The sequence below is a fragment of the Colletotrichum karsti genome, assembly GCF_011947395.1.
Source record: "Colletotrichum karsti strain CkLH20 chromosome Unknown Scaffold3, whole genome shotgun sequence".
NCBI lineage: Eukaryota > Fungi > Ascomycota > Sordariomycetes > Glomerellales > Glomerellaceae > Colletotrichum > Colletotrichum karsti.
In genome coordinates this window covers 909,166-934,625 of record NW_024065903.1, presented here as the reverse complement: position 1 = coordinate 934,625, position 25,460 = coordinate 909,166, and the positions used below count along the sequence as shown (strand labels likewise).

The 25,460-nt window shown below is 55.7% G+C and overlaps 7 protein-coding genes across 7 annotated transcripts; 4 read left to right on the top strand and 3 right to left on the bottom strand.

The window, feature by feature from the left end:
- Nucleotides 1-8,349: 8,349 nt before the first annotated feature.
- On the bottom strand, nt 8,350-8,956 carry CkaCkLH20_01365 (putative glutathione peroxidase; the record flags this gene model as incomplete). The annotated part of the gene is made up of 2 exons (XM_038884084.1): nt 8,350-8,813; nt 8,914-8,956. 2 exons carry the CDS (start codon nt 8,954-8,956, stop codon nt 8,350-8,352), a joined length of 507 nt encoding a protein of 168 aa, XP_038750676.1.
- A 1,337-nt stretch (nt 8,957-10,293) lies between these two features.
- Nucleotides 10,294-11,872, top strand: CkaCkLH20_01364 (putative FAD dependent oxidoreductase; the record flags this gene model as incomplete). The annotated part of the gene is made up of 3 exons (XM_038884083.1): nt 10,294-10,438; nt 10,486-11,460; nt 11,535-11,872. 3 exons carry the CDS (start codon nt 10,294-10,296, stop codon nt 11,870-11,872), a joined length of 1,458 nt encoding a protein of 485 aa, XP_038750675.1.
- A 540-nt stretch (nt 11,873-12,412) lies between these two features.
- On the bottom strand, nt 12,413-13,384 carry CkaCkLH20_01363 (dihydrodipicolinate synthetase family protein; the record flags this gene model as incomplete). The annotated part of the gene is made up of 1 exon (XM_038884082.1): nt 12,413-13,384. One exon carries the CDS (start codon nt 13,382-13,384, stop codon nt 12,413-12,415), a length of 972 nt encoding a protein of 323 aa, XP_038750674.1.
- Nucleotides 13,385-16,119: 2,735 nt separating this feature from the next.
- Nucleotides 16,120-18,536, top strand: CkaCkLH20_01362 (d-galacturonic acid reductase; the record flags this gene model as incomplete). The annotated part of the gene is made up of 5 exons (XM_038884081.1): nt 16,120-16,344; nt 16,398-16,482; nt 17,173-17,207; nt 17,261-17,423; nt 17,473-18,536. The coding sequence occupies 5 exons, from the start codon at nt 16,120-16,122 to the stop codon at nt 18,534-18,536; spliced, it is 1,572 nt and encodes a 523-aa protein (XP_038750673.1).
- A 1,955-nt stretch (nt 18,537-20,491) lies between these two features.
- On the top strand, nt 20,492-21,506 carry CkaCkLH20_01361 (glycogenin; the record flags this gene model as incomplete). The annotated part of the gene is made up of 3 exons (XM_038884080.1): nt 20,492-20,536; nt 20,596-20,623; nt 20,677-21,506. 3 exons carry the CDS (start codon nt 20,492-20,494, stop codon nt 21,504-21,506), a joined length of 903 nt encoding a protein of 300 aa, XP_038750672.1.
- Nucleotides 21,507-21,845: 339 nt separating this feature from the next.
- On the top strand, nt 21,846-22,636 carry CkaCkLH20_01360 (nucleolar protein 16; the record flags this gene model as incomplete). The annotated part of the gene is made up of 2 exons (XM_038884079.1): nt 21,846-21,961; nt 22,075-22,636. The coding sequence occupies 2 exons, from the start codon at nt 21,846-21,848 to the stop codon at nt 22,634-22,636; spliced, it is 678 nt and encodes a 225-aa protein (XP_038750671.1).
- Nucleotides 22,637-22,987: 351 nt separating this feature from the next.
- CkaCkLH20_01359 (chaperone-binding protein) lies at nt 22,988-24,023 on the bottom strand (the record flags this gene model as incomplete). Its single annotated transcript, XM_038884078.1, has 3 exons — nt 22,988-23,522; nt 23,572-23,792; nt 23,859-24,023. The coding sequence occupies 3 exons, from the start codon at nt 24,021-24,023 to the stop codon at nt 22,988-22,990; spliced, it is 921 nt and encodes a 306-aa protein (XP_038750670.1).
- Nucleotides 24,024-25,460: the final 1,437 nt, after the last annotated feature.

Genomic DNA, 25,460 nt, shown 5'->3' with positions numbered 1-25,460 from the left:
CTCTCGAGAAAAAGCGCCGATTTATGCCCTTGCCATTTGGTACTGCCATTCTGATCTGTCAAATGCCACAAGGCTGAGCGAAGGGACGAAGGCAAATCGTCGGAAGTGCCGTGTTTTACTCTACTGTCAGGCTAGTCATTTTCCTTGCAAGACATCGCCATCGCCAGCCACGAGACAACTGAGAATCGACTGGAACCGCAATGCGAGAACGACAAGTCGTCAATACGGCTTATTTTTTTACATCCTTCCGCTGGGCTTCGGCGCAGGTCGTGCTGCTGCGGTGATCACCCAAGATGGCCGCGTCGTCCAAAATATTGCTTCAGCCGCCGCTGGCAACGCATATCACGAGTCTTCAATCACACCTAGGAGATACGATTCCTGCCTAGCGCGTCAAATGCACTTCGGGGCGCTAGAAGGCAAGAGGAAGCCTGCATAGAAGCTCTTAAAACGCCATTTCACACCTAAGGGGGGTCTAAGCCTCACTCGATGCAAAAAGTCCTCGAGCCGTTAGCGCCCTCGCCCGTTGGCGAGTTAAAGTCGACTTTGTCCGGTCTAAGTGCCCGCCTCTCATCATCCGTCAACCGTCGACCGTCACTCACGACACGACGAACTACTCCGGCCAAAACAGCCAACCAGTTGACGAAGACCAATCTGACCCCATGCTGTTGTCATCTTCTTCGCTTTCTCTACGCTGGTACTTCTCGGCAGCCTTAGGCTTGGGAACCACTCGTCGGTCCGCCTATCTAGCTCTTTTTCCCACCCTCACAACTCAAGACCCCTGATGCTAGTTTAACTCTATCAAACTTTGGCAACACCTTACATGATTGGAGAGAGGTGCCGCAGTATTTGGGATTGCCAACACCATCTCCCGAGGCCGTCTGTCATCCAAGCCAGTCTAACAGTTGGGCTGATGATGTTCGGCGAATAGCTGCAAAGACTGGACTGGACGACAGAGCATTCGAGCCAAAAACTGCTCATGTCTTGCCAGTGAGCCCACCGCCACTTGAGAACCATCAGAACCTGCCTCTCGATTTCACGCTAAAATGGCCGGTGAGGTGAGCGGAGGGTGGGACCCCCAACTCTCCCCGCCTGCGCCATCCTTCCGCTCTCTTTCTCAACCAGCAAACACATGGGCAGCTATGCACAACCGTGGTTCATCTGTCGAACTACATCAGGTCATTGTGAACACTGACCCCCCTCTTTCTCTGCTCGCAGAACGCCACGACCGTCACTGACTGTGCCGTCAGCGATTGCAGCCAAATGACGATGGCGATGATGAGATGGCTTGGGGCCTGCACCACCCCATCATCCCGCGCACCGATGAGAGACCTGCTTGCCAGCTGTCTTTGGCCGGATATCCTGGCTCAATATGAATCCCTGCTCATCGAGCCGCAGAGTGCCAGAACCTGGACATTTACAGCCCTTTCACCGACTGGCTCTCGGGATCCTCGAGCCTGAACTCCAGTCGCTGTCCCTGCTCGGAAATTCGCTACAGCCTGGCAACAGCGGTTCAAAGCGAGGTCGCTTCGACGTTTGGTACGGTGCGCAGGCGAGCGCCTAACCCCAGCCTACTCTTCAGATCCCTGACTTCACAACCGAGACTTGATGGCGATCCTGGACTTCAGGGCTTTATCTGCCTCGACTTCGACATGTCATGATCGTCGCTGGTTTGTCTTGTTTTCAACTCATCTTGAGGATCCGGCTCGCCTCTGAGAATGACCAAGAATCATTGCCGCTGTCTCATTGGTGCTGCAACGTTGCAATCGCGATCTCGACACGGAAAAGCGTGTTCTAAGCTAAGCGAATGACAAGATCCTTCGTCCGCACCCAATGGAATCGATCCAAAGCTACGAGGTGGAGTGGACTTCATAAACGTCTGCCTTCACCAACGTGCCAACCTACCAGCGTGCCAGCATTTCGATGATAGCTTCTTGAACAGCATCTCTGTGTCTGCCACTGATCAGCTTCGCTAGGCTGGCAGCGCACGTATGCTTCCACTTCAAGTGGCGACTCGAGACATATTCCCATCATGTTATTCGTTCGGGTACTTCAACCTGGATCCGACTTTCACCACGTAGCTATCACTAGCAAGGTCTGACTGATGCTTGTGTTATCGAGATCAGACAACGTCAACCACGGTCGTCAGCTATGACAATTACATTTACTCTGGTTCGCCTCGCTCATGCCCACGGCGGAGCTCGCATCGGAAAGAAGTTGCCATGAGAGGATCAGAGTCCGATTGGTTCCTCCTGTCATCTGCTGACAAGCCGAAGAGACTCCACGATTCGGGCACCTGCAAGTATCCGAAAGACAGTGTAATTATTTTGCATTGGCAATTTTGCAAAGGGTTTGTTCACCCTTGATGTACCGCATGTTGTTGATGAGAGGTTCAACAAGCGAGACGCCACAACGGTCTAGCCAACGGCTTGGTATCGCCGCGTGCCTTTGATCGATTCTCAACTTTCCCCGCAAACACATGTTCGGGTGCGTCTCGTGGTCACAGCTTTCTAGCGAGTCTACGACACCGACAGAGAGGACTCTGACAGGACGCCATTACTAAATATGAACCCTCGATTTGCTAATGCCAATGTCACAAGCTCTTTTTCTCCGCAAAAGCACCCAGGAGATCGGAGGCAGTCTCGCACAATGGCGATTCTAGTCGGACCTCGACTTTTGGCAACGAACGAGCCCGTGACTATTTCCCCGCATTCGCTTTCCGGCACGCGCGTTGGACGACTATCTTCCCGAGTAGCCTCTCGTCTAGGAGTTGAGGCTAGCCGGCACGCTATCTCGAGTCCCTTTCTTGGCGAGTTGTCGACGCGGCTTCGTCCAGGTTAAGGGTTCAACTCTGGCTTGATTTCTAAGCTGGTGCCCCTTGATACTCTTCAAGTCGTCCCCCTCACTGTGGCGTTTCAGTCGCCCTGTAATGAAGATCGTGGCTAGGATTCTTTAACGACGAGGGAAATATCCCCGAGAAAGGGTGTTTCCTCCTGCCAGGAACGTTTGACGAACAGAGCAGCTGTCGTCTGGTAGCTCAACGCCATACCATCTCTTCATCCTGGCACAGCAGCCACGGCGGCACGGGTACGTCAGGCACAGAAACCCAGCAGGTTCGGTCCAGCAAGCAAGCAAGCACCCACTGCTCGAGCTCTTTGCCCGATTCGGCGTCGAGCTGGGCTTTGCGGGGATGTCCTCAAGTGCGGCCTGACCCCCGCTTGGCTTCCACAAAAGTTCCCAGCCCGGCTGCCGCAGGCCCGCATCGGCACAGGGGTGAGGTGCACAAGAGAAGCAGGGGACGCACATCATGTACCTATTGTAACCTACCTCACAGATACACACGCGAAGTATCTGTATACGCTTTGCTTAGCGGTTCGTCAAGAGATTCAGGACCTCATGACGGGAATGCCTCTCGCGTTCATTCCGGTCGAGCCACGACTTCACCTCCCACTCACTCCGTCTGCCTGCATGGCATTTCCACCTACATAGCTTGGCTGCTGTACAGAGCCGAACTCAACGCTGCCAGGAGCATGTATGCAACCCTACTCGGCGCGTCTTCTGCTTCGACCCAATGAGCGAAATTGAAGGGTCCTGATCCTTCCTCCTCCGGACCTCGACGCTCGAGATCTACCACTCCAGCACTGTTGAAGACGGCGAGATTCTCGACCTGTGACGCGGTCGAGGCCCATCGTATGAGTCTACAATGTCGTCGATCAGCGACATCGGACGACGTTGCGTCTTCGGAAGAAGCCCCATCGCCACACCTTCTTCTGATCACCTCCTTTCGTCTGGGTGGAAGACGGGATTCTAGACTTCTGGTTAGCAACATCTCGATGTCTAAGCTTCCAAAAACCCGCCCCTCCCCTTCCGGTCCGCACCGTGGGGCAGTGCGTCACCCTGCGACACAGAATCGCATTTCAGTTCTTCATGTGTCGGACGCAGGTGGGTTTAGGTCGCAAATGAGAGCGGCATATGCGGTCGGTGCCGTACAGGTCGAGAAGTCTTGGCTACGCCGTCAGGTTCCTCGTCGAGGGCTGGTTGAGGACGAAAGAAGAAGGCAAGAAGAAAAAGCACGGGGCCGGCCAAGCATTCTGCGCGTAGTCCCGCTGCTGCCATCCCACGGAAGGTCCCATCTGTATCAAAGCCAAGTCCGCGGCTGCGACCTGCTATGTGGGCTCTGGAACCTCTCGAGATACCGCGAGGGATGATACGAGAACGAGAGGCAGCGAAAATTCTGCATCTTCGCAATCGTCGTTTTCGATGGCGTTATGCGATTCAACTGGTTGTCTTCCTGATTTGTGTTTCTTTAACGGCTTCCCTGCTCATCAGACCTCATTCTGACCTCAAAGTTGAGGCAGGCAAGGCAGCCTGGGTCACGGTGGTACAGGCGAGCAGGCCACCTTGTTTTCCATTACATGATGGCTCCCCCGAAGCTCCGGCACTTCTGCTCAAGCGAACAGCAAGCTCCCATGGTTCACTTTCATCCGTGCACGCACGCCGCACATACTCGAGTGGGTTCGCGAGGAAAGTCTTGTGAAGACCAGGGGAGGGGGGCGTGTGAGATGAAGGTCTTGGGGTTTGGGTCTGCGTACAACCGGCGATGATGCAGAGCTTTCTGCTGAGATGAGATGAGGCGGCGGCGGCGGCAGCGTGTTCGTTGTGTGACGACAGGACGGACGCCGTGGGGGCGGTTCTCACACCGGCGTCACATGGTGGCCCATCTCACCTCACTCCGAGCCGTATCGTTCTCTATGGTCGCAGGTTGTGGTTTGTGTGACGTCTGTCTCGGTGTTTGTTCAGCGCCGTGCCACTCGAAATATCGTTTGAGTCGCTGGTCCCGTGGGAGCCTGGGGCCAGTCTTGTGCGAGGTTTTGGGTCCGAGATGGGAGATGCGGCTCTGGTGTTGGTTGGGCTGGTCTCAAAATACGGACGTCGCTCTCGGTATATGCGTGCGGGTTAGGTAATGCCGTGCCTTTCAGGTCGGCGTTGGCCGGGTTCGACGTTACTTGGGATGCCGGTAGTTTTCGTCGCGTTGGTCTTGTCTAGCGAACCTGCAGGAGAGTTAGGTAAGTTTGCGAGTTGGCCAAGAATCGAGTGTTCTTCTCAGTATGGGAATATGTGTTTGCATATCGTTCATAGGTGCGCCGTGATATGTGCGGTCCGGGGTAACGGCTTGTTGAATTGTTGACAACTTTCTTATTCCGGTGATGTTGAATGGTTCTTGATCTCTAAAGTCATGTTTGTCCGTGCAAACTCCACGTATTCAAATCCACTCGTATGTAGACTGTTGTATTATGCGTTAAAGACCCTCGCGAATATACAGAAACTGCACACCATATCATCGGAAACTGCTAGCAGAGATGAGGTTCTTGGCTTGAAGATAGCCGTGGGTTTCGCGGTGTCCCGGAGGCCGCCGGATGAGGAGTTTCGGGCAGTTTCTCATGGGACATGTTTGGACTCTGGGTATCGTGTTGGTCGGTTGTGTGTACCGTGTTCGTGGGATTATCAAGGCTTTGGGGACTCGGTTTGAAGGTCCGCAGCAAGAGCGGAGTTGTGCTGAGTCCATGAGTCTGAAAGCTAGATCTCAGTAGAATGTTGAAGTCAGTTCCCAGAGATGATGCGCCTGATGTGCTTGGTCTTCTCAAAACATAAGATGTCCTATATTGTACACCGTTCGCATTTCCAAGATCGTAAGGGGGCTTTGGAAGTATAAAACTTCTCTGCTCCTTTTCTCGTTGATTTGTGTTGATGAGGTATGCCCTGGGTGAGTTATATGCCTTGGATGACGAGTTTGCTACCAAGTCTCCTAAGTCGAGTTTATACAATATGTAGTCATGGGCTCCTGAGTCTAAGATACACGTATTCCGGTCACATAGACGTTCCTCGTGTCCTTGAAATCTCTTCTCATGAATCAGGGGTTGGTTATGTATTATCGTTTCTGTGTTTCCCTCGCAAATAAGTGCAAAGTTCGAAAAGAGGGGAGCTGGCCTCGTCTAACCCTGTTCCGCCAACTTCGTCGAGCAGTTCGCCAACGAAAGCTTTCAGTCGATGGTCGACATGTCTTCTGTGCCGGTTCCCGATGAGCCCCATCCGTGACTCGAAGTCGAGTTGAGTAATACTGCTATCTTTGCGCTGTTTACTCTTTTGATACTCGCCCCGGGCTGACGATGTCGCGCCATGCAGAGTATAGTAAGCAGTAGGCCGGAACAGCTTGGTTGGTTTCATCTACTTCTCCGATGAGCTCCCCCACCTACGTTTATTCAATCTCCACGACGACTTGATACTTCCTGCGATGCTCCTGAGAACATTGACGCGTTTGGAATCCAGACTCGACGGGCTGTTATGCGGCCTCGGGATCGACGACAGTGTACGCCTGAGTTGCCTTTTCCGTGCAGACCATCCTCTGTGTCTACAATATCCAGTCGTCACATATTCCGTCGGACAGTCATCGACCTAGACAGTGATACACTGATGATGCGGGGTGTTACTTGGGAGTCGCTAGCAGAGGACGCGGGTTGAGGGGAAGTTCCTTACAGAAGCCGAAGGGCGATATCGTATGAAGTGAAGTGTGGTTCAACGCAATGATCAACGTTCTTCGGGCTCTCCACCGCAGCTACAAAAAACATCGTACAAGATTTGCACTGTTGCATGTCTTGTACAGACGGGTCCTGCTTCCGTCATCTCTATATCCGCAGGGCCTCATAAAAGGTGAGAAGCATACGAGACCCGTGGAGATCCCCTAGACTTACAACTATTTGGCCACACGGTACGAGCTTAGAGGTGGAAACTGTCGTTAGGCGTGTCAAGTCATAACACGCCGTGAGTGATAGTGACTTTGAGCAGGTCATCTCAGCCTACGAGACAGCCACATACAATGAGCAATGATAATCTTGAAGGTGCGGAAACCAACAGGGGGTATAGCTTCATTGCGATGTGATCCAGGACGATCATATAGCCAGTAGACCGCAGCAAACACAAGCATCGAGAGGAGATATGGCGTTGAGATGAAGAGAATCAGGATCCGGGCGCAGGGGTGGAGTAAATCGACTGATTCTGCATCTCAGCAGCGAAGCGGAGAGCTCGACGCTCTGCCTTGGTACATGGTAAATGTACGATTCTTCGTTTCTGAGAGAACGCCGACGACCACGACCACTTGTTATCTTTCAGAGGATCGTGAAACGAAAATCTATTTCAGAGACCAGGACTGCCCAGGCAAGCACGGCGAGGCAAGACGGCTTGTTGGGTCCAGGACTGCTGTCGACCATGATCACGTTCCGATACGTTTCGGTTCCGTTGAACTGGTTTATCGATTAGGAGGTCTTGATTCTACAGGTGTCTTTCGATTGGTATTTGCGCCGCGAGGTTGTCTTGACTCAGATTGCTGCCGAGTATCACGCACGTCTACCTCAGAACACCCTCCACGACCCCAGTTGACTAACACCCATCAGATGTGGTGACACGCCAACGACTCGCCCTACAGCAGAATCATCTTTAACAACACCCGCCAGCCAGGTGAATCTGGACAACGTACCACGAGGGAGAAACGACGGCCTGTGTCTTCAAGACTTCCCGCATATGAACATCCTCCTCTGATAAGCTGTGACCTGAACTGCAATAAGAATTGAGCTTGGGGAGGAAGAGACACATACGAGAAGGCGATGAGCAAGTAGTAGACTTCGTTGAGAAGAACTAGCATCGCTTCACCCCAAATCCATATAACCACCGATATCTGTTGGAATAAGTGCAACTGGTGTTTTATCATAGCTACAGGGAATACATAGTTACTATAACGACAATAGGTTCGTACCAACCTAGATGGACTATTAATAACTGACACTCATATTACTAGCTATATGAATGCCTGATGTTGGTGTTATTTTGCCCATGGACGACCCAAGGAAGACAATGCTGGGTGCGCCATGCCACATGTCATCCCGTTAAGTCGGATCCATACTGTGGCATGTAAACACTCTGGTGAGGAAACCTCTCCCCGGATGTGGATGAAATATGTCCATCGCCAGAACGAGACTGATGTGCGGTGAGAGTATAGAAACGTCTCGTCTTTCGTAAACCTTATCCTGACCCAAAACTGCCACAAGCGCTGGGCGTTTCTCTTTTTCACATGTCAAACACGACATCCAACATTCACAAACACGTCATGCCATGGAAAGAACCAAACGAAGCAACGAGCACATGGAGACGTAGCGAAAGAATCGATCAATAGTTCTATCGGTCCATAACATAGGCCAATTCCTGCTCCTCTTTCAGCAGCAGTCAAGCTCCGTCATTACAGGGCCTCGCGCGTGGTTAGGTATCAAAAAAAGAGAGTTATCGTGAACATCAACCACCGCCTCATTTCTTCTCGAGCTCCTCGAGGATGGGCTTCTCGAGGGCCTCGGGCTTGGTGGTGCTGGCCCAGCGGCCCTTGACCTGGCCGTCCCGGCCGATGAGGAACTTTTCAAAGTTCCACTTGATGCGCTTGAGGCCCATGATGCCGGGCTTCTCGTCCTTGAGCCACTGGAAGAGGGGGTTCGCGTTGTCGCCGTTGACGTCCGTCTTCTGCATGATGGGGAAGCTGACGCCGTAGTTGACCTGGCAGAAGTTCTGGATGTCGTCGTCGGAGCCGGGCTCCTGGCCGCCGAACTGGTTGCAGGGGAAGCCGAGGACGACGAAGTCGTCGCCGTGCTTCTCCTTGACGTCCTTGTACAGCTTCTCGAGGCCGGCGTACTGCGGGGTGAAGCCGCACTTGGAGGCCGTGTTGACGACCAGGACGACCTTGCCCTTGTAGTCGGCGAGGGGGACCTCTTGGCCGCGCTCTGTTTGGTTGAAGTCAGCGGATGTCAGCGCTTGGAGACGCAGGTACGGGGCGGGGTGAGGTGCTGCGCGCGTGAGGTGTGTGGTTGGTAGGTCACGTACTGTCCAAGGGCTTGAAGTCGTAGAAACCGGTTGCCGACGCCATTGCTGCGATTTGTCGATGCTGTTGCTGGTGGTGTTGTCGGTGTTGTTGTAGAGATCGTTTTTCTCTGCGATTAGAAATTACCCCGCTATCGGATGTCGTGAGATAAGCGTTGAGCCCGCCGATGCCGCAATTGTTTCGGTGAGGGATGGTGGGATTGGTTTGTGAGAAGGTCAAAGAAGTTCCTCGAGTTGTCCCGCGGGAGGAAAACGTGTTTAAGGGAGGGAATTTGTACGTGGTGATTCGACGAAACATGCCGCGCCACGACGATGAATCAGAGAGCTACATTGGATGTTTATCCTGCCGGGACAGAGTTTCAATCCGGTTTCTAATGGGGCCCCGGGCACGGGGTCGTGCACCTGGGCTGGAAGCTCAGTGTGCCTACGAATACATCTTTTCTCATAACGGTAAAGTAATGGCAGGGAGGGGTCCGAATTGGTCAGAGCTCGGCTGTTTGTGACGGGGTCTCGGTCGAGAGTGGGGCTCCGTCGCGATTGCTGCGGGAGGGTCCTGCAGCTCTTCATCGACCTCGGTACGGGATCTGATCCGAGCTTTCCATCTTCTCAACGCCAGACAACGGCCCGGACGGAGAGAGTGTTACGGCTGTATGGATGTTTGTAAGCCATTTTCAAACGAATTACGAACTCGAACCACGGCTCGTCAACGTCGTCCGTTGATACCCGGGCATCTCTTTCCGCTGCAACGCAGTTGGTACGATGGAATACCTCACAACGTCCAGCTTTGCCCAGAGAGCGAGTCTTGACGTAGGACATGTGAGAGTGGATCCAATCGGCCCAATGCGTTGTCCCGGTCTCCGAGTCCGTCCAGTCCAGACCGGTCCTGAACTGCTGCTCGATTGCTCTCTACGGCGTAGTCAGGACCACCTCGTGAACTCCGGGCCTTCCGTGCCCCCGGCCGACGAGTCCAAGTAGAGGCAACGTCGCCGAGCTGGACGGCATCCAACTCCATCGGATCGCCGCCATCTGCTAAGCTTCATTACGAGCCTCCCAATTGGATCGACCCAGCGGATCAATACCTGGCCCGACTTGATCCCGCTGCTTCGCCGAAGTGATTGCCGTATCCGGACTGCTTAACACGGCCAGCCAATGGTCTCGAGCCAATTACTGCCCCGAGAATCATCCAGCCCCAGCTCCGTTCCATCTCCGCGAAGCTCAACCACTGTCAACCAGCTGACCTCAGTCAACGAGACCCAGCTGCAGCTGCGGCAGTGACTCCCTGCCGGTCGCGTCTCCTTATCGATAACGAAATCCGACCCCGCCCGGACCCCCATTCCGCAGCGCCGGTTGGTGGCGTCTGCGGCGCCGCCCCGCGGTGACGAAATGCCGGCCATCAAGAAATCAAAGTCCAGATCCAAACCTCCCGCGTCCGACCCCAAACAACGCGCCAGACTCCTCCAAGGCGCACTGCACGCCCCCCAACCGCTCACGATGGATTCACAAGCGAAGCGAAACATCGTCATCGTCGGTACGTCCGCCTGCCTACTCATTCCACTCAACCCAAGCTGATCCCAGAGCTCTCTCTCCCTCCAGGCGGCGGCATCATCGGCTCCACAACAGCCTACTTCCTCACCCGCCACCCGAAATACAACCCCTCCCTCCACCGCATCACCATCCTCGAGGCCTCCTCCGTCGCCGCCGGCGCCTCGGGCAAGGCCGGCGGCCTGCTCGCCCTCTGGGCCTACCCTTCCTCCCTCGTCCCGCTGTCCTACCGCCTGCACAAGGAGCTCGCCGCCGAGCACGGCGGCGACAAGAGGTGGGGCTACCGGCGCGTGGGGTGCGGCAGCTTCGAGGCGCGCGTGACGAAACAGAGGCTCGAAGAGCTGCGCCGGCGCCAGGCCGCCGTCTCCACGAAGACCGAGGTCAACGGCGGCGGTGGCGAGCAGGATGAAGGGGGAAAGGGCTGGGAGAAGCTCCCCAAAAAGGACGAGAACGCCGAGTCGCTCCTCGAGGAGTCCGTCCTGCCGCGCGACCTCGACTGGATCGACCGCGAATCCGTGCACTCGTACGCCGAGATGGGCTCCCCCGGCGCCACCGAGACGGCGCAGGTGCACCCCTTCCACTTCACGACCTCGATGGCGGCGCTGGCGCAGGACAAGGGCGTCGAGGTGCGGACCATGGCGCAGATGACCAAGATAATCCACCACCACCACCCTGCCACATCCGAAGGGGCTGGTTCGCCACTGCGGAGCGTGGAGTACCTGGACCGCGAGTCGGGCGAGACGAGGACCATCGACGGCGTCACGGACGTGCTGATCGCCGCGGGGCCGTGGACGGGACGGCTGGTCCCGGGTTGCAAGGTCACGGGTCTGCGTGCGCACAGCGTCGTCTACGACGCCGACGTGAGCCCTTACGCCGTCTTCACGAGCATCGAGCTGCCCTCCGACTTCGTGCCGGAGCACCGGGCCAGCAAGGGGCAGAAGAGGAGGCACAAGAGGGTCGTGGACCCCGAGATCTACGCGCGGCCGTTCGGGGAGGTCTACGCTTGCGGTTCGTCTCCTCTTTCTTTCCTCGTTTCATTCTCGCAAACATGCATGGCTGATCGATGAGGTCTCACATAACAGGCGAACCGGACAAGAACGTCCCGCTGCCGGACACGGCCGACAAGGTGCAGGTCGACGAGGCCAACTGCGACGACATCATATCCTACATCGCGACCTTCAGCCCGGCGCTGGCGGCCGCGCCCGTCAAGGCCAAGCAGGCGTGCTACCTGCCGCAGGTCGATTACGGCCCGCTGGTCGGCCCCACGTCGGTCCCGGGCCTGTGGCTCGCGTCCGGGCACACCTGCTGGGGAATCCAGAACGGCCCGGCGACGGGGAAGCTGATGTCCGAGTACATCTTCGACGGCGAGGCCACGAGCTCCGACATTTCGGATCTGGATCCTAGGAAATACAAGGTGTAAAGATTTTCGAGATTGCGTGCTTGGCCTGGGGGCGGCATTGTTTTTTTTGCATGAGTTGGAGGCGCGGATTTTGAAAACGGGGCGCTTGTAGACGGTAGACTTACGCATGGAATGAATAATGCGCACGACGATGAATGCATAAAATCTATTATTGAGTGTTTCTGAATGCTACCGCAGCTCGAGAAGTGCTTCGAGTAGGTAGACTCTTCAAAGGCAAAAATGCAAAACCATCATCCCGGTCATTAGCGACATAACTCCCTGCCCAATCGCTGACGAAAGCCAACCCTAGCCATCTTTATTTTGTTTTTGTGTCGAGACAGGAACCCGAAGGTGAGAGAGGGACTCTGGTAAGGGCCCACCATGACCTCGGTGTATAATCGTCCCGGACATTGTCCCGAGATCGCAATCCGGACGGACCCCCACGGCCGTGATCGGTGGTCGCTGTACCCCACCAAGCATCCCATGCCGGACTGGCGCCTGCACGCGGTTTATTTTGTGTGTGAGATCGTGAGAATTCAGAGCGAGGCAGATGCCGTTCCTCTAAAGCGACTTCTCAATCTCCATGACCTCACGGATACCCTCCTCGATGGAGGTAGTCCTGGCCTTCTCAAGACGCCTCAGAGGACGTCTGGGGTATCCACCGTAGCCGTAGTAGCTCTGGATGGCGCCCTTGGTGCCGGCAATGGCAGCCTTGGTCAGGAACCAGTCGCCGCGGGAGAGCTTCTTCTGAAGCTCAATGGCCTCGTCGCGCTTGCCCTCGGCGTACAGGTTCCAGACCTTGACGCAAACCTTGGGCATAACGTTGGCACCACCGGCGATGATACCGCTGCCACCACTGGCGAGGGTCTGCGCGGTGAAGTCGCACATGCCGCCGAAGGCCATGTAACCGGAGCCCTCCGACCAGGGAGTCTTGGCGTCGGTGGCCAGGGCCACGCGCGTCAGCTTACCCGTGTTTCCGCAGGTGAACTTGGTTCCGATGATGTTGGGGTGCTCGGCGAGCTTGATGAGCAGGTCGCTGTCCATGTCGATGCCGGAGACGGCGCCGGGGTAGTTGTAGAGGACGAGGGGGATGGGGCTCTGGTCGGCGACGGCAACGAAGTAGTCGTAGATGGTGGTCTCGTCTACCTGAGCGCGGTAGTAAGAGGGGGGCAGGATGAGGGAGGCCTCAGCACCGGCCTCGGCAGCGGCCTTGGAGAGCTCGATAGTGCCGCGGACACTGCTCTCGGTGGCGCCGATCAAGACGGGGACGTTCTGGAAGCCGGCGGCGTCAAGAGCCTCACGGGTGGCTTTTGTCACGGCGACCTTCTCCTCCCGTGTGCAGTGGACAGCCTCGCCGTTGGAGCCCATAACGACCAGACCGGCAAGGCCGGCCTTGGCCAGGCGCTCGGCGTGCTTTTTGATGGTTGGGATATCGATATCTTCCGTCTCGGCGTCGAAGAAGGTCATGGTAGGGGCGTAGATGCCAACGGGGAGGGCTCGGCGAGCGGCGCCGTTTCCATTGGAGGCAGTCATGATGGGCTGTGTTTGTGTTTGAAAAGACGAGAAGTACGAAGTTTGCGGAAAACTCGGCCAGAAGAGGGAGGTAGACAAGAGAGGAGTGGAGAGGCAATGAGGGGTGATGGTATGGGAGAAGCAATGGGTCGAGGCGGCAGGTATACTTATACGGCAGGATGACCAGAGGCGGCGAGGAAGGTTTCTCATGAGCTAATGGGCTTGCAGCAAGACGCCTGCGTGGGGTGGGATGAGTCTGGAAATAAATATTTGACATGTCGCGAGTGACTGCTCGTGTGGACATTGGCCCGAACTATCGAACATCGTGTTGACTCGAGGCCAAGACCGGAGGAGCTAACGGGCTGCACTACGGGGCCAACTTAGAACACTCCCTTGCACCCCGGTTGGGGGAGGGGTCAACGTGGATCGGAAACTTGAGGAGCAGGACGCTAAAAGACATGGAGATGGATGGGGGTGGAGGGGCAGACTGGAAATCCAAAGCTGAGAAGTCGACGGTTCCGAGAAGAAAAAGTGAGAATTGTAGTCAGATTCTAAGCGATCCAAAGGGCATCGGCCAACGCAGATGCACCCCGACTTCGAGTGTAACCTGGTAGATTGTCTGAGACACCTTCCGGCAGACCTGGAGCTGGTTTCCCGAGTGTCATCGTTCAAACGCAGTGGCACTGGCCAGCGCAGTGAAGCTTGGAGTATTGGCATCCGGGGAATTTGAGAATTCTCGTGGATGGCGGGGTCTTGTTCGACCTGGAGGTAAGCCGTCACAAGACGAGCGGCATCCGAGACAACAAGGGACTTCCCTTGATACTTGAATTCTTCCGGGTTGGTCCCAACTGAGACGACATACCCACGTCCATGGTCCATGAACCCCGGTAATAGACGGTAGGTCGCAACCTCGATGCATCTAGCTGTGTGTAGCCCTGTGTCGGCCGGAGGATCTGCTGGGAGTGGTAGATTCAGATACTGCACATGGTATCGACGGAGATTGCGCCAATAGAGATGGCTTTCTCCCGGCTGATGCCAGGAGATCTGCGCAGAGGCAGCCGGTCGCCTGTCTGGGCTGGCAACCAATTCCAAGCGCGGCGTTAAAAGCGAGCAAGAACGGTAAATGAAAACGAGGTTGTAATTGGGGAGAGCGGCTGTCCCGTCATGCATCGCAAGGCTTGTCGGGCCCGGCGTGGATAGTAGCGTGGAGTGGGACATGCAGATTGCAAGACGGAGGTGCCTGGCCATCACCCGGCCATTGGCTGCCGGACCTCGGGGTTGCTCGCCTGAGGTGCATGACATGAGATTTTTCGTCGTCATTGGTTTTGAGTTGTTTTTGAGTGGTTGCCCAGGGCGAACGGCAAGAAGGCAGGCGTCAACCATCTGTTGAAGGGCGGATCGGTCACGGCAGCATCGATGATCACCTCAAATACCGAGAGGCTGCCGTCAGCTCTGTCAGAACCATGGAAGGAGAAAATTGGCAGGAAGCATGGTATGCTCATGTATACCATCATGCGCCGTTCCTCAGAATTGAATTCTGGGTCTCAACCAACCGGGCCGGCCTGGGCGATATGGTGGCCGATAGCCGGCGAGCGAGGTCGGCTTGCGTTAGTCAACTGTCAAGCAACCAGAAGATTGCGCTGTAGCTTATTCTCAAGGGCCAGGTAGCGGATGAGAGCGAGACCAACGATGCCGTGAAGGTCAGAAGGTGTTGTACTGGTGAGCTTTCGGTGTTGAGGTCAAAAATGATGGAAAATGGAAAGTCGTGTGATTGGACGGAAGAACTACCGGTAAGATTTTCCGCCAATAAAAGACCTCTATAATTTTCTAGTTAGGCAAGTGGGGTCCTGGCAGGTTGGTCTGGGGGTCGGATAGTGAGACTGGACTCACTGGAGGGGCTGGAACTGCCTCTTTGCCGGAGGATATCCGCTCACGACATTCGCATCAGGTACTAGTTCGTGCGCGGCCGGAAATCCAACGCGCCTTCATTGGAGTAATGGGCTGATAAATCTGTCGTGATACTTGGGTAGCCTGTACTGGAAACCGGCGCTCGTATTGGGACCCTGAGGATTGCGGTAGGTACCTTAGCTATTCTAGGTGCGTTGAACACAACCTCACGCATGCCAATTACTGCGAAGAGCTTCAACCGGTCGAAGCGCTATTTGATTTTGAATTATATAAGATTATTGTCGTGATAGGAGAAAGAGAACCTAGCACCTTGATATGGAGCAGCAAAGTCCCCGGGCCCGGATAGTTCGAGACGTTCTGTGCAACAATTGTGCAACGCTCTGCCGTCTTCAACCGTCGTGATTCCAGGGAGTTGAGGGGACGTTCAGCGTTCTAGCGCACTTCGGAGGGCGTTGTGGCACATCCATGTCACCACCTCAGGGCAGGTGATGCGGGGCAGCGGGGTGTGGGCTGTACGTGGGGGCGGGGAATTGGCTGGAGCAGAACTGACCGCCGCAATTCGGGAGCGCTTCTGTTTTGAATAATTTCAGCTTATTCAATCTCTGAGTCGAATCAATTGGAAATGCGTGTAACCCGACTTGTTATTCCTAACAAGATATTGATCACAGAGACCAGCCTGTGAGATGTGAATTGGGGGACATCATAACCTCCTTCGAAACGCTGTATACATAACGTGGCTTTATTCAGAAGATGTGGTCAGAGCCGGAAGTTTTCCAGGGAATAACCGGCGTTAATTGCTCTAACAGGCAAAGGGCTCTTCTCCTGCAGAAAAATTGGCATAATTCTCCATGCCTCCAGCAGCCAGTGGCTGGACAACAGGAAAATCGAGCCTGGAATGGACGCTGAACAAGCGGTTGAGCCCCGCTATTTACGTGTTGGAGATCTGCCCCTCCCCCTCCCCCTCCCCCTCCTTACCCCTCATCCTCCAGGTCTTGTCGATTACAGCGTCTCGCCGCGAGAATAATCAGCATGATCTCGGAGGTGCGATTCGAAATATGAAGACGAAGAATATGGTGAGAAGGGAACCAAACATGGTACTTCAAAAACCACCCAAGGTGCAGTCCAGCGTTGGCGCATCGCAGACTTGGCGTTGGCCTTGTTGAAGGCTCCTGGCACTCCGCATACCGGCTTCTACGATGCGGACGCGCTCGGTAAGTGCTCGGGAATGGCATACGAAGTCTCCATCGTGAGAACCAGTTGCGGCGCTGGGAGAAAAAGATCATCCACTCCTGGACTCTGCGTCCCGCAGTCGCGGATTCTCGGCTGGCGTGTCATTCGCGATGAAGAATGAACCATGCCTCTGGTGATCCCGGGCCCCTTCAAGCAATCATCCAACAGTACAGCGCCGAGAACGCAACTTTACAACGAGAACCTGGACAAATATTAGGCAAAATGTATCAAGACGCGCCTATTGTCCGGAAACACCTCACCTCGTTAGAAAAGACCTTGGTGCTTTCCGCGCTGAAGAGCTGACGCATGGCGGGATGCGGGGCACATTAATCCCTCCAATGGTCATGCTCCCCTCTGCCCCTCAATTTTTCCGGGTCCTGCTTGACGCGGGTGGAGAGGACACTGACGGGAGCTGCGAGACGGGAGCTACCCTTGAAGTCTGAGGGCGAGCTTCATCCAAAACATTCTTGGCCCGCCTGCCATTGACCATTGTTACGTCTAGTCGTTCATGGATCGCCCGAGTTCCATCCAGCTCCAGCTTGGCCCAGAGATAGTTCCCTTAAATAGACCACTGCCTTCGCGCCCCTTTCCCGACTCGCGCATCTCTCTTCTCCATCACTCTAAACTTTCCACCCCTCTCACGTCAAGTTTCTAGCCATTGACCCCCCCAGACGCGTTCACAATGGAGCCTCTCAATGTCTTGATGGTATGTTCCACGCCGATTCTCGGTTCCAAGTCCTAGCACTCACCTTTCTCTAGGTCGGTACCGGCGAGTACACCACCGGTTTTGTCGGTGGTGGTGCCTCTGGGTCGGACAAGAAGGTCGGTGTCGTTGGTCTCACACTCTTCGACCTGAGAAGGCGAGGCAAGGTCAACCAGCTGGGCATGGTTGGCGTCAACGGAACCAAGTTCCCCGCCATCAGTGAGTCGCTTCATGAGCCCCACGAAACACAGAAAACTGACATCTTCAGGGGAACATCTCAACAAGAACATCACCCAGGCCTACAACGGTCTGGACACCTCCTTCGACTCATACCCCGCCAACGACCAGAAGGACCCCGAATCGTACAAGGCCGCCATCGACGCCCTCAAGCCCGGCGATGCCATCACCATCTTCACCCCCGACACCACTCACTACCCCATCGCTCTCTACGCCATTGAGCGCGGCATCCACGTCCTCCTCACCAAGCCCGCCGTGAAGGAGCTCGAGCACCACCAGGCCCTCATCGAGGCCGCCGAGAAGAAGGGCGTCTACGTCTTCATCGAGCACCACAAGCGCTTCGACCCCGCCTACTCCGACGCCCGCTTCAAGGCCCAGAAGCTCGGCGACTTCAACTACTTCTACTCCTACATGTCCCAGCCCAAGTCCCAGCTCGAGACCTTCAAGGCCTGGGCCGGCGTCGATTCCGACATTTCCTACTACCTCAACAGCCACCACGTCGACATCTGCGAGTCCATGGTCACCCAGCTCGGCTTCGTCCCCGTCAAGGTCTCGGCCTCCGGCTCCAAGGGTATCGCGACCAGCCTCGGCTGCGACCCCGCCACCGAGGACACCATCACCGTTCTCGTCCACTGGGAGAAGAAGGGCGACCCGAGCAAGAAGGCCACAGGTGTCTACACCGCAAGCTGGACCGCTCCCCAGCGCGCCGGCGTCCACTCGAACCAGTACTTCCACTACCTGGCCGCCAACGGCGAGATCCGCGTCGACCAGGCCAAGAGAGGATACGACGTCGCCGAGGATGCCGCCGGCCAGCTGATGTGGTACAACCCCTTCTACATGCGTTACGCTCCCGACGAGGACGGAAACTTCAACGGCCAGACCGGTTACGGATACATCTCCCTCGAGAAGTTCGTCGACGGCTGCAGGCAGGTCAACTCTGGCAAGCTCAAGCCCGCGGACCTCGACGCCAAGGGCCTGCCGACTCTGAGGAACACGATTGCCACGACTGCCATTCTGCACGCCGGCAGGAAGAGCATAGACGAGAACCGCGACGTCAAAATTGAGATTAACGACGGCGTGTGGAAGCTGGTTTAAGTGGGTTCGGGGTGATGATTTGTAGATATGTGCATAGGGGTCCATATACCATCTGATTTACGTTTAATGAGATTTGATGATGATTAAAACGTTATAATTCCATGCAACTGAGGTGGTTCATACTTATCGACATGTGATCAGTCTACGTTGTGCGTCTGGTTACACATCAGACTATACAGACGTCCGACTTTAAGTTTCCATACTGAGGCTTCGTTGAAAGTGTTTGAAAAACGAAGCTTCTCAACAAATTTCCATACAGACGGCAAAGCTTGAGCATTGAACTCCGAGAAACAAATCTACTCTACCTTAGGCTAGGGCACCTTGATGTTAGCAATTCTGGCGACTGACCAGTAATATCCAGCAGTTTTGAGCATGTAATTGTCTTCACGTGATACGTTAGAACTGTCTGTACAGGGCTGATTTCAGCGGGGATCCGCGGACCGTCCTGCATATCGTTCTAGCTCAAATTCCACTCAAAGGCTTGGCCCCCAACTTACATCCCATCTTCTTGGTCACAACGACCCCTTTCAGCCTAAGTTCCCAAAAATAACGGCGTTTAGATATGCGGTTAGATAGACGAATCCGCACACCCATCCTCGAGACATCCTCGGAAACTCAGACGGCATCCAGCTTTTTGGGCGAGAATCCGGCGAATACAACAAACTTTTGGAACCATCCGTACCTACATTCTGACTAGCTCTTACACCGTCCCGTCTCAACATTCAATTGACTTCCTTTCTCCCCATTGGGCACTAGCACCGGCCGCACTCTGAACATCAACGACAGCCCGCAACGGGATGAGGATCGGCAGATAAGCCCTGCGATCCACGACGGGTACCGCACGCGCCGCACGCGGGAGGACGTGAGCCTGTGACGACGGTGGCTTGGCGTCATATTGCCCAGCAGCAACATGTCAAAATTCTCGTGTTCTCACAACACCAGATGCAGAAAATCAAGCATATGTCGGCCAGGGGCTCAGTCAGATCCTTCCTGCGCCGCTGAAGTCGGTGGCAGCGAGACGGCCCTTCTCGACAAGCGTCGTAAGGCTGTCTTCCCCGTCCTTGGAAGCTACCAGGAAACGCTAAAGTTGAGAGCAGAAAGCTAACAGTTCCGCGTAGCCGGTAGATGAGAAGTTCCGTGATATCCTGGCTCGAACGGCCAAAGAAAGCTACGTCCGCCTTTGACCCCGCGCGCCACGAGCCAATACGCAACTACCACCACCACCACCGCTCCCATTTCGTCCCGTCCTCTCCGACAGGGCGACAACGTTTGGCGGGCAAAACAGCTTCTCGTTCGTCTTTCGTCTCGACGTCCAATCACCGCCTCGGTAAGCACTCTCTGTTGATGGTTGACCCAAGCGGGTAGACAGAGCAAAAGCACGGGTTCCTTCGACTACCGCCCTACCTCACATCCCGGCGACGATCTCACAGGGAGGGGTGTTCCGTTTTTGTGTGTCTTTCGAGCTTGTGAACTCTGCGTACGCAACATGCGTGTTGTTGTGTCTGGGATCTCTGCTGAGTGGCGCATGTGCCGCCGCGCTACCTTCTTCCTTGAATTCTGCGAACATGGATTCACGCCCGGCTTACATGCTGAGAGGGAGAAGGTCATTGCACACTTGAGAATGGGTGACTTACTTCGTATGGCTCTGCTTTGGCAGGGGAGCTAGCGATAGATGGCGGACGGTACCCCAACCCAATCATTCCGCCGGGATTTTGAGTGTACCTGAGTGTTATCTAGATCAAGGTGATGCTTGTGGACTGCTCGAGGAACCGCCGACGTGTCTTGGTGAGATTGAGGGGGCATGCTTTGAGCTTGTTTGTGACCCCCTCATACTTATATAGCTTGCGCCCAGCTGCCCCTCAGGTTACACAGAAGATGTGAATCAATCTCAACTTTGACTTCAAGCTTGGGTCTACAATAGACACATTGATAAAAACACCATCAGACTATTCAATATGGGAAGCCTTCAGACACCTCAAAGCGACAACGCGTACTGCACGGTAAGGACATACTCTTCCCGCCATCTCCAGACCTTCCGTCGACTAACACGGCATCAAAGCTCGTCACAAACGACGACTACGTCCTCGGTGAGTCCATCCCCGAACACATCCATCCCTACACTCGACTAACACCACAAAAGCCGCCGCAGTCCTCGCCGAGTCCCTCAGGAAAACAAAAACCACCCTACCCATCTGCGTCCTCATCACCCCCTCGACGGTCTCCAAATCCGCAACCTCGACCCTCCAATCCCTCTTCGACCTCGTCATCCCCGTCCCCGCCCTCGCCTCCCTAACAACCTCCAACCTCGACCTCATCGGCCGCCCGGACCTGCACGCCACCATGACCAAGATCCAGCTCTGGTCCCTCACCCAGTTCACGCGCCTCCTCTACCTCGACGCCGACACCCTCGTCATGTCCCCCCTCGACCACCTCTTCGCCCTGCCCCCGGACATCCCCTTCGCCGCCGCCCCCGAGATCGGGTTCCCCGACTGCTTCAACAGCGGCGTCATGCTCCTCCGCCCGGACGCCGCGACGCACGCCGAGCTGACGGCCTTCGCGGCGCGCGTCGACTCCTTCGACGGCGGGGACCAGGGGCTGCTGAACGTCTTCTTCGGGGACGGCACGCGGAATCACCCCGCGACGCTGCTCCTCAGGAACTCAGAGAAGAAGAAGGCATCATCAAAGAAGACTGATACTGCTGCCGCTGCCGCTGCCGAAGAACGCAACTGGTACAGACTCAGCTTCACCTACAACATGGAGATGCACAAGGTCTACCGCTTCTACATCCCCGCGGCGCTGCGGTACCGCGACGAGCACAAGGTGCTGCACTTCATCGGCAAGGACAAGCCGTGGCACTTTGACGACGGGAGGGTCGAGGTCGAGGACGACGCGGGGCCGTACCAGCGCTTCTACGCAGATATGGTGGGCAAGTGGTGGGATACGAGGAGGTCGATCCAGGCCGCGCTTTGAGGGTTTCGGGCGAGACCGGTTCAATCGAATCTTGCTCTTAAATAGGGGTATTCAATATGTCTTTTTGACATTTTTCATAATTAGCTAGAACAATACCACAGGATCCCAATACACCCCTTCACCGAAGCATGTAATTCGGTCAGCGCTCGGTGTGAAGCCCAGACCACCCCCACCGTGATAAACGGGGCCCGAGCGCCACCCGTCCGATAAGATAAGGAATCTCAAAAAACTTCAAGCCAAACCAAACCTCTCTCGCAGCTACTCGTCGCAGTCGTCGCCATCTAAATCCCAACGATCCCCGTACCACAAACCACAAACCACACCCAACCACCAACGAAAATGGGTCGCGACCTCCAAAAGAAGAAGCGCCGCTCCGGCCGCCAAAAGATCAGACAGCCCAACAAGCCCAAACGCCTCCTGAACCCCCTCGGCAACGACATCATCGCGAAGAACTGGTACGTCTGCGTCCCCGTCCCCGTCCCGTCCCAGCCACGAAGCAACACGCAAAAGCCTCAGCGCAAGCGCCGCAACGACAAACAAAACCACGACACTTATTGACCTCGAACAGGAACAAGAAGGAGACACTCACCCAGAACTACCGCCGCCTGGGCCTGACGGCGCGCCTCCGCAACCCGACGGGCGGCGTCGAGAAGACGCTCTCCCAGGTCGACAAGCACGCCAACTACGACCCGGCCCGCGACCCCTTCGCCATCGCGCCCACCGAGCACGCCGTCGTCGACGAGGCCCGCGTCGAGCGCGACGAGGACGGCAAGATCGTCAGGATACACTACACCAAGTCGACCCGCGCGAACCCCCTCAACGACCCGCTGAACGACCTCGAGGAGGACTCCGAGGAGGAGGAGGAGAAGGAGGACGAAGAAGAGGAGTGGGGCGGCATCGACGACGAGAGCCGGCCCGAGGTGATCCGGCTGCTGGAGAAGGAGGCGTCGCGGGGCGAGCTGAAGAAGCCGAGGCACATGAGCCAGCAGGAGAGGGAGTGGCTGGAGAGGCTGATCGCGAAGCACGGCGACGACGCGCAGGCCATGGCGAGGGATCGGAAGCTGAACCCCATGCAGCAGACGGCGGCTGATATCGCGCGCAGGATTAGGAAATTCAAGGGACAGGCTTGAAGAGAGAAAAATCGAGGTTTCTTGCAGCATGACGAGGATGTCTGGCCTGATATCCCGTCGGAGTTACGGCGTTTTCATCATAAAGAAAAATCTTGCATATAATTATCACTGGCTGGAAAATAGAAAAATGGATGCTTCGTCATGCCATCAGAATTGATGTCTACCTAGTTCATGCCTGGTATCTATGCGATTACCTTTACAATGGGACGCCAAGAACACCCCGTGAGCCGAAAAAAACAACCCGAGCTATCTATGTGAACACTGGACTCAGTCCAATCAAATGACCTGGAGCAGGCCATGGCCCTGCCACTGTTTCCAAACCCCTTTTCTCGTTGTCTGATCGAGGCATGTTTACCTCAACGTGCGGTCGTAGTTACCAGCGGGGAACTGAGCCGGCCTGTCATCGTCGTAGGCAGGCGCGGCGTATGGCTGGACTGCAGGCGCAGAGTAGGGGTCGGCTACGGGCGCGGAGTAAGGATCGGCCACGGGCGCGGTGGATGTGGGCCGCTGGGAGTGGTACTCGGTCTCGCTGTCGAACATGGCGGCGTTCTGGCGCGAGGGGAGAGAGCCGTAACGGTTCGGGTCATCGTCCTCCTGGCCGTACGCGGTGGAAGCGCCTCCGTAGGCCGAGTTGTTTCCGTAGCGGTCACTGTAGCTGCCGACGTTGCTAGCGTTGCCATTGCCGAAAGTGTGCTCATCGTTATGGTCGTCCATGTTGACGGGGGCGTAGGCCTCCTCGTCATGGGGAGCCATGGAGAAGGCGGCCTTATCGGGGTCGATGTTGTCGCCGGCGATCTTCTGCTTGTCGTAGCCAGGAAGAGAGCCGTGGAACTGGTAGTGCTTCAGGGTGTAGAGAGAAACGAATGTAGTGACACCGAAAAGGACACTAAATTGCGGTTAGAAGCTATCGAGGAAGAAGCAGCGAAAGTACCTACGTCACGAAAACGCCAAGACCAACAATGACCTTGCTGAGCGTGCAGCCATCACCGCACTGGTTGGCGGTGTTGTACGCAGCCTGACTGGCGAACGCGGACAGCCAAAAGATGGTGAAGACTCCGTCGACGGCGACCATGGCGTACGGGTTTGCGAGTTTGCGGGTCCTCGGCCACCGGGGCGCCATAATCAGGTATATCCAAGCAGGAATGGACAGGAAACACTGTGATGCGTCTAGTCAGCGCAAGAGCTCTCTCAGAAGCATAGATTCATTATCCAAGTCACTTACCACTCCAAATGTCCAGCCATTGTTGCCCACGATCTTTGCATTGTCTGCTCTGAATACTGCGATTTCCAATGCCCAGATGACGAAGGACAGGATAAACTGAAAGATGTGCAGACCCAGCTTGACGCCCGGGACGTGCTCGGGGTCGAAGTCCATATTTCCAAACATGTCGTGCGGTCGCTCTCGGGTGGTCGGCAGAAATCGAAGTCGCTATTCGGGGATGGTGTATCGGTAGGTTCTTGTGTCGATGACCTTGATTTGGTGATCGAAAGGGGACGGTGGGTTGGGGAGGTTTGAGCAGCTATCGGGCTTCAGCTCCCCTGTGTGTTTTTTTTAATCTAAATAAAGATCAAACCCAATCCGGCTCGGCAACGGGTTTGGCGAGACGACGCAAGTTTGCAGGACCAGGACAGGTGGGGTGTCCAATCAGGTGCGAGATGAGTACCGGAAATGATGCAGTGGTGTAATCGGTCAGAACGAGCGGAGTGAGTGAGTGCAGTTCGCAAAGAGATGCTGTTAATTATGATGATGTTGGCAGATGGGAGGGGGAAAACTGTTCTTGACGGAGGGTGTCGAGACGAGGACAGCTGGAAGGAAAGTCAAAAAAGTCGATCAGGCGCAACAAGTAGTAAGTCTAAGACTCAGGTCGTCGGGGACGGGGACGCGTCTGCCTTTTTCTTTCTCTTTAAAAACGAAACAGCCCCGGCTGGGCGTTGAATTGCGGCAGTGACGAGACGTGGATTTCAGTGGGCAACGACTCGTTCCCTCTCGCAGCGTTAGTGGACACTGCCGTGGACGAGGAGTGGGTCTAACCCGCAGTGTGAGCCAGGACTCTCCCGTCATCATCAGCAGGTTCATTGCCAATGTTCCCTTCAATGTGTTCCCGGCTTTGCTGCCCGTGGTTTCGACGGCCGAAGAGCGGAATGATGGGACGGCCAGGACGGGATGCTGGGATGGAGGCGTCGTCCACGCAGACAGGCTGCGACTTCGGTTGAACCAAGCCACTGAACCGCTGAGTTTCACTGCGCCACGACAGCCCAGGCAGCGAATTACAGAGCACAGGTCGCGGGCAGCTGAGCATTCGACATCATGGACCCCTGCAAGCCACGCCTCCCGAGGGAATAGTTCAGTTCGAGCGGGCAGTAACAGCTGCAGCCTTCGTCTTATTTTGTTCCTGACGTTTGATTTTGGCTTCCGCCCTACGAACAAATCGGTACCGTCTCGTTCGTCCTCTCTCGTCCCGTCGTCTGAGGTGAGGTGAGGTGAGGATGGAAAACCGTTACTTGGGTACAAGCTAGCGACTGATGCGGTGCCTTTACTAAAAACCCGCATGGCAACCGTCTCCAAGCCCTGCTTTTTTTTCTTTCTCTCACCCAACTAACTATCTCTTCCTTTTTGCTGTGCCTTGCCGCTATGCTAAGGCTCCCCTCACTGGTTTCTGGGGTGATGCGCGGAGGCGAGGCAAGGGGGGAGATCGTCAATGATGACAGCCTGCAGCGGTGGAGGAGGATAATGGAACCTCCGTTTTCTTGGACGGCAACGGCAGAGCCAGACCCAGAGAACCAACAGCCGGCGTCAGCAAGCAAACCTGCCAAACAGAGCCGC